At 42.8% G+C, this 12,917-nt stretch overlaps 1 protein-coding gene across 2 annotated transcripts; it reads right to left on the bottom strand.

Moving 5' to 3' along the window:
* Positions 1 to 2,095: 2,095 nt before the first annotated feature.
* On the bottom strand, positions 2,096 to 10,575 carry stc2a (stanniocalcin 2a). Of its 2 annotated transcripts, none has more exons than XM_007561521.2 (4): positions 10,104 to 10,532; positions 7,594 to 7,736; positions 6,067 to 6,278; positions 2,096 to 5,878 (listed from the first exon to the last, which is right to left on the bottom strand). In XM_007561521.2, the coding sequence occupies exons 1-4, from the start codon at positions 10,240 to 10,242 to the stop codon at positions 5,506 to 5,508; spliced, it is 867 nt and encodes a 288-aa protein (XP_007561583.1). In that variant the 5' UTR covers positions 10,243 to 10,532; the 3' UTR covers positions 2,096 to 5,505. The 2 variants fall into 2 exon arrangements, with proteins under 2 accessions (XP_007561583.1, XP_007561584.1); XM_007561522.2 differs by having other exon boundaries at positions 5,522 to 5,912; positions 10,104 to 10,575.
* Positions 10,576 to 12,917: the final 2,342 nt, after the last annotated feature.

Here is a 12,917-nt window from a genome sequence, read left to right as displayed (position 1 = left end):
GTGACTTCTAACTGAAGTCTAGCTGACTTCGGTCAGAGTCAGCCACCTTTTTGTTTTGGCCACGAGGTCATCCATCTCAGACCCAAGTGTTGTTGTAAGTAGCAGAGAGTGACGCAGCATAATTTTCCCTCATACACACTCTGTGGTCTAGACAGTGAGTGCTGCACCACACTGTGGCCTTGATGTTTTTTTTTTCTTTTTTTTTTGCTTTCTCACTAAAATACACACACAGAAAGTACTCCAGCTTTCAAATTTTTCATATCCGCTTCTCCACTTTTTGCCATGTTACTACCTCAATAGTCAGGGTATTTCACTGGGATTTTATGTGATAGACTGAAAGGTCAGTCAAGATTGGACGCACAGCATCTGTAAACAACACTATTTAAGACCTGCCACAGATTTTTTGATTGGATTTTGGACCTTACTTTGACCCAGTCTTTTGCAGCCTCTGAAGGGTTCTCTTCCATAACAGAACTGCATTTAGCTTCATCCATCTTTCCATCAGCTCTGATCAGATGGGCTCAGGGTGATGTGCAGTGGTAGTTGTCCTTCACTTTTTTTTGCCATGAAGATCCAAGGTCAAACGTCTCATCCGACGTTCTTTCATGTGCTGTGTCCCTTACATGGCTTACAGTAAACCACAAGCAGGACTTTTTCATACTTTCAACAATGGCTTTTATTATGGCTACTCTTTGAAGAAAAAAACATATTTTGTGTAGTGCACATCTAACGGCATCAACACATTCGTCCACCTGAGGTGTGGATCTCGACAGCACCTCCAGAGTTACCATGGGCCTCACGATAGCCATGTTTAGGTAGGTTTGTAGTTTGTATTTTAGATGGTTGATTGAACAGTTCTCCATTAAATGTTTTAAGCTTAAGCCCAACCCTGCTTTAAGCAACTTAACCATTTTATCCCTGACGCGTCTGGTATGTTACTTATTTTTCCTCTAATATTCTCAAGCAAAACCTCTGAGGCCTTTACTGAACACTTTTGTTTATACCAACAGATTATGCACTGATTTACCAATTAGGGGACTTCTGGTTTTGCAGAAGTTCATTTAGGGGTGTCAGAGTAAAATGCCGAGTTAAATTCATCTAGTTTTGATCTGAAAACCATTATTTTTCTTTCACTTAATTATGCACAACTTTCTGTTTGCGTATGAAAAACTATTATATAGTTTGTGGTTGTAAGGTCAAAGTTCAAGGAAAACATTATTGAAAGGTATTGTATTTCCTACCAAAATATCTCAGTGCTTTAAAACTTGTTTCTTTCAAATTTGTCCTGTTGGTCATCTGTAAACTCATAAAAATTGCAGCAATAGTGCAATTAAGGTCACATTTCAAATAAAATCTGCACCAAGAGCTATTTGACCTTTATTTGAGTCTCTTAAGGAATTTGTGGCTTTATTTTGTCGCCCTCTTGTTAAAAATCTAACACCTGCTTCCAGCACACAGATGGGTTTCAGAGGAAATCCCGCCACCTAGTGGCCATTTAGAAAAGAGCTACACGCTGAGAGCTGACTCGACTTACAACAGTGTGCGAATGAATCCCGACGCGAGGGAGGGACGTACTGAACTGCAGAGGTGCTGCCTTTACAGAAACCGTTTGGTATGGTATGTACCCTCTCTGTCAGAGTGCAGACAAAGTGAAAAAAGAGGGCAGGATTTGTGTTACAAAGATCTAAATGTGCCTCACAAGGAAAACTGTATACTTGAACCCAAGACTACCAGCGAGGCTGCAAAAAAAGCAGTTGGAAGGCATCCTTTCACATTAGAACCCTGTCTAAATGTTTGGTGAGGCAATGTACACTGTTGGGGAAACCCATAAAAACTGACATTCAAAACCCATCTCACGCATTGCACGCAGTCCAGAGCCGGTGACGTAAACGATTAGGCCTCCCAAAAGGGAGGATATTTCCAGTCGGTGAAACCTGAAACACGGCCTCTGTTAGAAAAAGGAGGCAGCATGTCCTGTGAGAATACGGTGTCCTCTAACCCGAGGGTACACCTGAGACACCGGGGCCTTCACTGATGCCCTGCTCGGAGCCAGGTGGAAGATTTGCCTCCAGAAAATAAAATCAGACACAGATTGTTTTATGACACAAAATATTTTAATGAGAAAAACAATACAGCTTAGAAGGAGCCAAGGATAGTGACAGGGCCTGATGCAATATCAACTCAAAAATATTGTTTTCTTTTGCCTTGTGCTTAGCAGAGGAGAGCAACTTGAAGTGGCAGCAGAGAACCAGGAATACAGGGATATGGTTAGTTTTATTTTCCTCAGAGCACATACAAGAAAAGCCATTCAAGCCACAATACATCATTACAAAAAGCCATATTTTAAACCTAATGACAGAGAGCTGAACAGATTGTCACTTTAAAACACATACAGTACATTCTCAAGAGGATTAGCTTATGTCCTGTGTTGGGATTATCACAGCAATCCCAACTTTCCACAATCAACTTGAAAAAAAAAAAAATTAAACACATTAAAATAATCAACAATAGCCTGAAAGCCTTAAGTATTACAGTCTTTAAATGTCCATAGGGAAATCAATTTAAAGAGAAAATGTGTTGATTGAGCCTGAATTTGTGTTTGCTTTTTGCACCATCCCCTCCACACCACGAGGTGCATTGTGCTCAAGTACTGTGCTTCTAGAGGTGAAGCATGACTCCATGTTTTGAGTAAGAGAAAAAAAAGAGCAAAAAGGGAAAGTTATGACGGAGTGAAGTCGACAATTTGTTTTGAAATAAGACGTTGACTGCAACAGTCTCCCTGGCGCTTTCACTCCTCCCTGCCTTCCCTGTGTTGCTGGCTGTTGGCCGCAGCCCAGAGGAATTCTCTGGTGGCCTCGGTAAATATAACATTTACAACAACAACGCCAGAGTCCCTGTGTGTGGACTTAGCCCACTTCCTGGGTCCTTGCTGCGCTGCCTGCAGCTCTGACGGTTAAAATAACAGGCCTTCACGTCTAACCCAGAGTCCGGAGAGGGATAGGGGCTAATTTAGAGACAGCCAGAGATCTGGAAGGTTTCTGTCAAGCCCGTTTCCTGCCCTCGGAGATGCCAGAGAGAGTGGTACGGCCCAAGCGCAGAATGGGGCTAAATCGGGTCTTAAGGAGCTATGCGGGACTCGGTGGTGTGCTTGATAAGGAAACCAGGCTGCTCAGATGAAATGTAGCTTTTGATTAGAGGGTGACTGCTGTGCTAATGTGGATCTCTTGGCTAAGCTGTCCAGCACAAACCGACAATCATCCAAAGTGCAAAATCTAAGACTTCTGTGGCTCAACACCAATATAAAAATAACTCAACATTAAATCTTTTCACGACAAAGCAATTATCCATTCACGTAAATCACAGAGAAGCGGTCACTGTGGACATTAACCAGTTTAGGCACGGTGATGTTTTATGATTTTTACATTTCAAACTTAACACCCTCCCTTGGCTGCACTTCACTGATTGCTGACCGAGAATGAATTACTCTTCATTGACAAGCTGAAGTTATACAGTGCTTTGCAGGAGTGTTCATACGCCTTGAACTTTTTCACCTTCTTTACGCAGTAGCCACAAACTTTATTGTATTAAAATAGGATTTTATGCAATACACTAGCACAAGGAAGTGCATAATTGTGAAGTAAAACTTGAGATCCAAAGCTCAGGTGGGAAAATCTAATATAAGGACAACTATTAGTTGTGCACTCCACAAGTGTAGCCTATACTGAATGTTGGCCAATGCCAGAAAGACAGTGCTGAAGCAAAGTCATAGGAAGTCGTTTTGGAAGTTTGTCCTAAGCCTGTTAAGCACACAACAAACATGTTAAAGAAGATACTTCTACTAGATAAAAACCCAATATGTAGCTTTTAGCCCTAATTGCAAAATACAATGTGTGACAGAACACAAACACTCCACATGACTCTGAAAACACCATCAACATATGAAGCTTAGAAGGAGCTATTGGGAGGCGTTTCTTCAGCAAGGTCAAATCATGATCGTAGTTGAGTAGATTGATATAGCTACATACAGAGCAATCCTGGAGAAAACCAGTTAAAGACTGAGGTGTAAATCCACCTTCTTGCAAAATAATCGCCCTCACCAAGCCACCCAGAGCTAGAGTAAGAATCTATAGCAGGGTTTAAATTCCTAAAGACTATTCAGGCAATCTGATTGAGCTCAAGCTATTTAGCAAACAATATGAAGAACATTCATTCTATAGCCGTATAAAGCTGGTAGAAACGCACGTCAAAACGTAACAGCCATCATTCAACCAGGGTGAATGAAACATTTTTTCAGATTCCAGTTTGGAAGAGAAACAATGAATTTCCCCTCCTACTTCACATTTATGCACTACCTTGTGTAGCTCTATTGCATACAATTTGAATAAAACATATCAAAGTTTGTGATTGTGACATAACTAAAATGTGAAAAAGTTTAATGAATGTGAACACTTTTGGAAGAGAGAATACAAATGATTCCAAAATGTTTCCGAGACAGAGTTTCTGAAGCTCCGTTAGCAATCAAAGAGGGATGCAACACATTTTTGCATGAAAAATAAGACACATATCAGAGTTTACCCAATAACTGTGAGGCTGCAGGGTCCAAAAAAAAAAAAAAACAAACAAAAAAAAAAACACCTTGCTTTGTTCCTACTCGATGAGCTTAAACTCGATCAGTCTTAGCTTGTATGTCTCTCTATGCAGATGAGCCATTATTATTTTCTGAACCATCTATAACCTCTTAAGAGCGCACTTTTGCTTTTTAAAAAATGCACAAGTTTGTCGGCTTTATGGGCATCATGCACTAAGATTCATATGTGCCAGAACTGGACAAAACCTGTACAATTTCTGTTTATTCATCAAGTATCTATGAGGGCATTATAAACATTCTGACTCTGAAACAGCAAAATGGTGTATATTACATATCTACACTTCAATGTATGATTGGTGCAATACTGTAAAGAGAACGACGGCACACTGTATACTTTGTCATCAATAGTATCCCAGTATTGCATATTGTAGCTATTGGTCATATAAATATAGATAAGTTTATTTCTATGTACATTTTGATATTTCAACATTGCATAAAGAATAAAATAAATAATACAAATATAATCAAATCTTACAGTCAGTAATGATTTGAGAAATGCTATATTAGAGCCAAAAAAGACCTAACAGTTGAAATAGTTATGGTAACAACTGTTATTCATAAAAAAAAATAAAAAAACATAAAAAAAAATAAAAAATAAAAAAAACCTGTGGCCTAAAGTCTACACCACAATTACCCTGCAAGTTTACCATGTGGGACTGCTGGAATGACTGGAGAGGCGGAGGAGAAAAAGGAAAGATCAGGGACCCATTTCCTTTTGCTCAGTCTGTCTGGGAGTTTCTGCTTGTGTAGAGGCATGTGTGTGCATGTGTGTCTTCCTGTGATGGCATGGATGTGTGCATAAGTCTGCAAATGTGGCTTTTTAAATGTTGCAAGAGGTACAAAGATCTCTTGAGGTTTCACCTTCGAATGTCGGCCTTGGTGTCTTCCTGCTCAGTCACCGCTGCCGCTTCCGGACTTTGGCGGCGGGACCCCGGACTGCGATTGCGCGGGTGAGCGTTGAGGGTCGCCTTACCAGCTCTTTCCTTGTCGCCTTGGCGAGGAAGGCGTGGGTGCTCTGGCTCTAGATGGGGAGAAGGGAAGGGGTGGTGGTGGTGTTGTTGTTGTTCGACGACGGTGCTGGCAGGAGAAGGGACGAGGGAGGAGCAGAGGCTCAGGCTGTTGCACAGCGCCCCCCAGTTCTGCTCGCACTGTAGCCGGACGCTGCGAGTTAGCGCTTCCTTGACTTCCTCGCCACAGCTCAGGAGAATATTCACCAGCTCCACGTACGGGCTGGGCAGAGAGAGGCGGATTACTCACATGAATCCTGTGATTTAACATTCGGAAGTGAAATACATCACAATCTTGCACGTTAGGATGAAAAACTGCAATGAGGCTACTGAAATGACTAGAGATAACTTTAAATGGAAGACTAGAATTACAAAGAGTGAGACAAGAGGTGACCCAGTGCAGCTGCTTACCCTTTAGGGAAAAGATCTTGGAAGTGGATCATCTCCACCATGACTGCCACATTCTCCTTTGCAGCAGAGCACAGGTTGTGTTTGATGTAGCACTCTCTCTGGAGCTGGAACACCATCTCCTTAATGGTCACACACTTTCTGCTGATGCAGCTGAACTTGTGGCGTAAACCATGGGCCATGCACTTTAGAGCATCCTTGATGAAGGATTTTCCCTGCGTGCATAACACACAGACAAAGACACTGAAGTACCCTTGGATAAACGCATCATCAGCTGCTGAAAAAGAAGGAAACCTGCCTCCACCTATGGGTTGGTACAACCCAGCCAACATGGGCATGTGGGACTTGTGGATTTTGCTCAGGCTGAAGGTGGCCAGTGTTCACAATGAGTTTCTCTGATGGGCCCACTTGACTTTATGAAAGGCAACTTTTAACAGAAAAATATTTTGGATGCCATATGTGGGTCTTTGCTGGGTATCAAGAAAATCAGTTCAAATACTGCAACAAAGAATTGCCCATATGGGTCCCATAATTTGCCTTGAAACCTACGAAGGCAAGTGACTTATTTAGACCTTAAATGTAAATGCTGTTTAACAAAATGGACAATATGATTTAACTTTTCATTGGAATACACAAGAAATTGTTGTTCATACTGATGCTAAAATAATACAATTTCTGTAGTTATAGCAATATCAGTGTTCTTTCAGCCAGCTGACTGGAAGTGCAGCAAACGGGTGCATTAGTGGCAGGGCTGTTTTCCTCATTTCCCAATAGACACCAGTAATGCTAAGGCAAAAAATGTTAATAGTTAACAATTACTCGTATTCGTCATGGTGTCCAGCAAAGAACAGTAAAGTTTGCTAGCTAGCTTAGCTGTGCTAATGCTAAAGCCAAACTGAATAGCAAGTTTAGCTTCTTAACCCAGAGGGAGTTCCTGCCTGTGAAGAGCACATCTTGGCTGTAGTCCTCAGGCAGAGGCAGACCATTGGTCGAAGGGATTTTAAATAGCAATACTAAGTTTCAAACTATTATCTATTTACGCAATTTATTATAATCTACCCAGATGAAATGTAGGAAAATGTTGCACCACATTTTGGCTACACGCTAACAGATTGTTTTGTCAGTGACCGCACCGGTTTTGTTTTAGAGCATGTGTTGAAGAATGAACTCTGGAATCAGTGGTTAAATGGTTTGGTTTTCCATTAAATTTATGCAACTGGCACTCATAGATGTGCATTCCTACTGTGTGACCTTATGGACATATTAACACTGTAGTCAAGCCTGATTTGGCCGGGTGTCAACCTCAGCTATGTATGAAAAGTAAGCTAACTGGGCCCCAGGCCAGCTGGCACACGACCCCGGGGTCCGTAAGCTGCTCATCTTCCGATCAAAACCGGAGAGATTAAATGTGAAGTGCATTTCAGATAGCACATTTGAAAACAAATTAAAAAAAAAACTTAAAAATTTATTTTGCGGTTTTAGAGGATAAGTGCAGCAAAATGTCTGCAAACAGACAGACTAGCTTAGTACCTGAGAGTCGAATTTGCCAGCGTTGTGCAGAAACGTCATGCAGATTTCCTGCAGCCCTCGTATCTCGCAGGAGTTATTCTCAAAGCACTCAAACACGCCGCAGCCAACATCCCCAGCACTCACCAGGCAGTGCTGGATCTCAGCTGGAAAAAAGAAGAACAGGTTAGGCGAGGGACCTTATCGTGTGTTCACTGCAGAGATGACACGTGCCGAAAGGGGTGACGGCTATAAACACAGTACAGCTTGAAGGCAAAACTTCAGTTCGGGTTTAATCACAAAGCGTATGAGGCATATAACTATTTGCACAGATGTGGGCGGTCATTCGTGTCTTTGCGACATCGAACCTAAGAGGGGGGCAGAAAAGATGCTGAGGGAAGATGGGCATCAGGAGGTGGGGAACACTTGGTGGGAGATATATATATACTGTGTCACTCTGCACCACAGTCATCTGCACTGCCTGGCATTGAAATGGGATGGTGCATTGCAGATATTTCTTTATACAACAAATGCAGCCATATCAGTTCATGTCTTTCTCTCTGATAAATGTGCATCAACAAGTACTGTAGTTCTGCTTTTGCAGAGAGGAAAGTTGCATGTCGAAAAAGTCACAATAATGCAGTTGGGGATGCACATGCGGCAAAAGAAATCAATCAGCTCAGATTGAACTCACTGGCATTCAAATGCAAAAGTTACCAGAAATATACATTTGATCAAGACCTTAAAACTGTTGTGTTTCATGTATTGTCTTAGTTGTGCCGATAACTGTAACCCAGACCTGCTGAGCTGTGAAAACGAGCTGCAATTCGGATAGACCCAAAAGGGTTTATGACACTTGCCCTATTGTCACTGCAGACAGTCCAGTTGGATATTGTACAATTAAAGTACAGCTCAGTGGTAGTTTTTGAAAGGATTCACTCCTCAGAGCGTCACTTGGGGTAAAAAAAAAAATAGATAAATAAATAAAAAGTTATCAGTAAAGTCCAAATAGGTCTTCAGTTGTTCTTTCTGTGATGGCAAGTCAGTATCAATTGTATCGTTGACTGCTTGAAGATATTATCATGAATCGGACTGCAGAGCAACAAATGCAAATATTGGCGAGCAATAAACTCCTAATTACTAGAGTTACTGGACTTCACTGATACAAAAAAAATAATTAAAACAGTTGTGTGCAAGTCAACCCCACCAAGCTAGCAACTCATGGGCTTAAAGTACAAATTCTACATTTTGTCAATTATAGGACCAATATTTGTGAAAGAAGAGAGCTCCTAGTCTTTTTTGGCAACAGGACCTCCTCTGAGACCAGCATATATATCGCAACGCATAGAGTGGTCAACCCTGGAGTAAATTACACACAAGACTTTTTCAAAACATAAGTTTGATTTTTTTTTTAATGCAAACAAAAAAGGAAAAAAAAAAACGGGAGCTATCGTTTGCAGAGCGGCACTCACAACTGCTTCTGATGATGATGACTGGGTGATGATGCCGATGTGTCAGAGACTGCGCACTCTTTGCGTCCTTATGGATTAAAGGTGACTTAATAGAAATCAAGCTTTTCAGCAAAGATCATCTGTTCCGGGTGACCAGAAGTATGAGAGTAGAGGGGTGGGGATGGGGGGGCGGCGGGGATGAGTTGTGTGCAGGGAGTTGAACTTTAGTGCACAGGAAAAGTGAGCCGCTGTCAGCAGTGCTTGTTTTGGCATCGCGGGAATGCGCTCGGATTGTACGAGCTCGGCCGCAAACGTGCATTGAATTACACCGCGGCGTTACCGGGGGTCTCTGCTGCTGCTGCTGCTGCGAGACCTGCGCTGGGAGTTTGTCCCCCCCATTTCCCTAGTGAGGAAGAGGAAACATAACATTGATGTTCTGATACACATGATCGCTCGCCTGTCATGCTTGCTGAAGGACGCCCTAGGCGAAAAGTACAGTTTCCCCCCCGGGAGAATTAAGACTGAGCTCTCCCACCTGTGTTTTATGGAGATTATAGATGCATTAGTTTGTCTTTAGCAGCGATCCGCGACAAGAGCGCTAAAATCTGCTGGATTACATCACCCATCAGTTTTGTTGTTGTTTTTTTTTCCCCTGCCGCACATGCAAAGGAAAAAGGTTTTCTTCAGATAACTGTTAGGACACCTAGGCTACGCACGCGCGCGCGCGCACGCGCGCCGGAGCGCGCCCTCACCTAGATGTGCAGCCGTATGGATTACCTATCACCTTGTGCCATTCTATTAATAGTTTACCAACGTATTGAATTTCCGTCTCGGAGTATTTACAAAATATCGCCTTTCATGGGAGTCGGGGAGCGTCACTCAACGCGAAGCGACGGAATTTAAGCCAAAATTGCGGATCTCGGAGTTTGCCCAACCGTGCCTCCCGGCATGCTTTAATTTGCAGCGACAGAAACACGTGTCCCGGGCAAACCCCTCCACTCCCCCCAAACACCCCCCCCCCCCCCCCACCCACCTCCTCCAAATTCCCCTTTCCGTGTCTATGCGGATACCTCCCTGTCTTACCTGTGTTCTGCAGGGAGAGGCGTCCTTTCTGGCTGGCGGGCTTCTCCGGGGGCAGCTCGTGAAAATCAATAATATCCGATCCCACCGCTTGCTCCAGCACTGACAAAACCAGCAGCGCCACGGCCAGCTTGACCAGCATTGCGTCTCCGGCGGTGTGCCTCCGTTCCAGGCAAAGATCCGACAGAGAGAGTGCGTGTCTGTCTCTCTGTGTATGCGTGCGTGCGTGCGTGCGTGTGTGTGTCTGCGAGGGTTCACCTTGGATCAGCGATCGGCGCAGCTGCGACTCGGTGTGTCATGGAGCAGCTGTGTGGGACTGAATGCATGAGCTGGAAGGGATGCTGCCTATATTTCTCTAGAGCCCCGGGTGTCAATTTGGATGAAGGAGTTAAGCAGGTGTTGTCGGTCGGGGCATCGCAGCCAATCGGAGTCGAAGAAATCCGCGTCCAAGGTTTTAGGGGAGTGTCCACTTTAAAAGTATCCTTTTTGCCGTAAAACTGGCGTCTTATGGCAACGTCGATGATCTGCAGTGATTCAAAAACTATAGGTCTGTCAGTGATGGAATATCTACTCTGAAGATAGTTTGCATTCGAGACGGTATACGAGGAAAATTGGGAGACCTTGAGAGTTTTGCACTAACGAAAAAAAAAAAAAGTTGGTTTGTTTAAGACGAAGGGGGCAAAATGTACCTGTAACTTTTCAGCTGTACACTCTGCAGCCTGTTAAATCACTCATAAAACTGCGAGTGAAACAACCACAAAGCTTTACAAGTGACTCCAGGGAAGCCAGTGCAAGTTTTGCGATGACAAAAACTCAGGGGGGGATTATATTTTTACGACGCAATCTGGTCAAACAAATATAATTATTTTAAGACTTTGCAATAACAGTTAACTGAAAACAGAATGCTTATAATTAGAAGGCCTTTTTCTTCTTCTTCTTCTTCTTCTTAGCATTTTATGAGGGATTTCAAGATTTCTGTTGCATAAAGCCTGGTTTATTCTGTGACAACGGGGGTCTGCAAACCACTACAAGGAGTGATCTAAGAACAGAGGGCAAACATTGGCAGGAGTCAAAGATTTTTTTTTCTTTTTTTTTTTTTCTTTTTTCATGAGCAACATTCAAATGTGCCATGGGCAAAAATGGTAAACTCAATGACTCTGCAGGAGGAACGCTATGTTTCCAGTGACTTGTGCTTTTTGGGTGAAAGCCTCGCTATGTCTATAGGAGCCAGAGGTGCAATGCAAGCTCCCCTGGAATGCCGTGTGTTGTTACACCATTCATCATGCCAAAGTTCTGACTGCCATGAGGGTGAAAGATGGGAGCCTGCACTAAGTTCTCCAGCCTCAAGGGGGCCCACTGATACTAATTGTTTAAAGCCTCTTCTTTTTTTTTTTCTTTTTTTGCACAAGCACATCACAATGGAGAAGTCAAACTACTGTCCTGAGCAACCAGAGACCCAGCAACAGGAAAAAAACACACAGAGTGACTGTGCCTTGTAAAATCATTTATACACCTTAATCTTTTGCACATTTTGTCACGTCACAAGCACAAATGTGAGCTCCCAATTTTATTTATTTATTTATGCATATGTATTAAGCCCCTTACTTGGAAACCACCAAATCAATCCAATGCACCAAACTTCCTTTAGAATATCCACCTAATTACAAAACAGAGTCCACCTGTGCGTGATTTAATCTCAGTGTAAACACAGACGTGGTCTGAAGTGTTTGTTCAAGAAGATTAATGAACAAACAGCACCAAGGCCGGCGAGCACAGCAGAAAGGTCAGAGATAATGTTGTGAAGAAACCTAAGGCGGGTTCTGAAGCAATATTCCAAGCCGTGAACGTCTCACTGTCCCATCTGTTGTCTGGAGACGTGGTTTCCACCGAAACTGAGAGGCCCGAGCAATTAGAGAAAAGTCCAGAGATCTATAGCTCAGGTGGAAGAATAACTTAAAGCAGGGGTGTCAAACTCCGGTCTTCAAGGTCCGATGTCCTGCAGTTTTTAGATGTGCCATAGGTACAAAACACTGGAAGGAAATGGCTTAATTACCTCCTTTTTGCATAGAGGCCTGCTAATGATCTAATTATTCTATTCAGGTGTGGTGCAGCAGAGGCGCATCTAGAAGTTGCAGGGCAGTGACTCCTCTAGGATTGGAGTTTTGACACCTGTGATGCAGAGGCATGTGGTAGACGCAGACATACCTCTAAAGACCTGCAGCCTTAACTGCACTGAAACGGGTTTCTACAAAGTATGTAAATGCAAATCTATTTCTGATTTTTATTTAAAAAAAAAAAAAAGGAACCATACATAATTTTTTCTTCCATTTATCAAATAAAATAGTTAATTTGTGTCGGCCTATCACAAAAACCCAGTGAAATATTATCAAAGTTTGTGATTGTAAGGTGACAAAATGTAATTTAAAAAAAAACAAAAAAAAACGGTGTGAAGATTTTTGCAAAGCACTGCAGTACTTCAGGCAGCCTAGTTTTTCTTTACATCCAACACTAAATGTCTTGTGGGCACACCTCAGGGAAAGCAACATTGACGTGACATGCAAACTCCCGAAACCTCAGCTGGTGGTTTACTGCTAAAACTCTCAGGTGTGAACCGCAGTTTAACCTCCATCACTCGGCAGCGTAGTAACGAGTAGCAGGAACGTGGTTTGGAGTCTGTGTGCAACGCGCCACTGCTCAGGCGCCCCATAAATGAACATGGGGAAACGATTGGTGGTTTAGTGTGTGACAAACAAAAAGGCCTCTGATTGACTGTGGCCTCTGATTTCATAGATCAGTGACTTTGAAATCTGTTTATGA

This window comes from Poecilia formosa, unplaced genomic scaffold (assembly GCF_000485575.1).
Source record: "Poecilia formosa unplaced genomic scaffold, Poecilia_formosa-5.1.2 Scaffold128, whole genome shotgun sequence".
Taxonomy (NCBI): domain Eukaryota; kingdom Metazoa; phylum Chordata; class Actinopteri; order Cyprinodontiformes; family Poeciliidae; genus Poecilia; species Poecilia formosa.
This window is presented reverse-complemented; position numbering and strand designations above follow the sequence as displayed.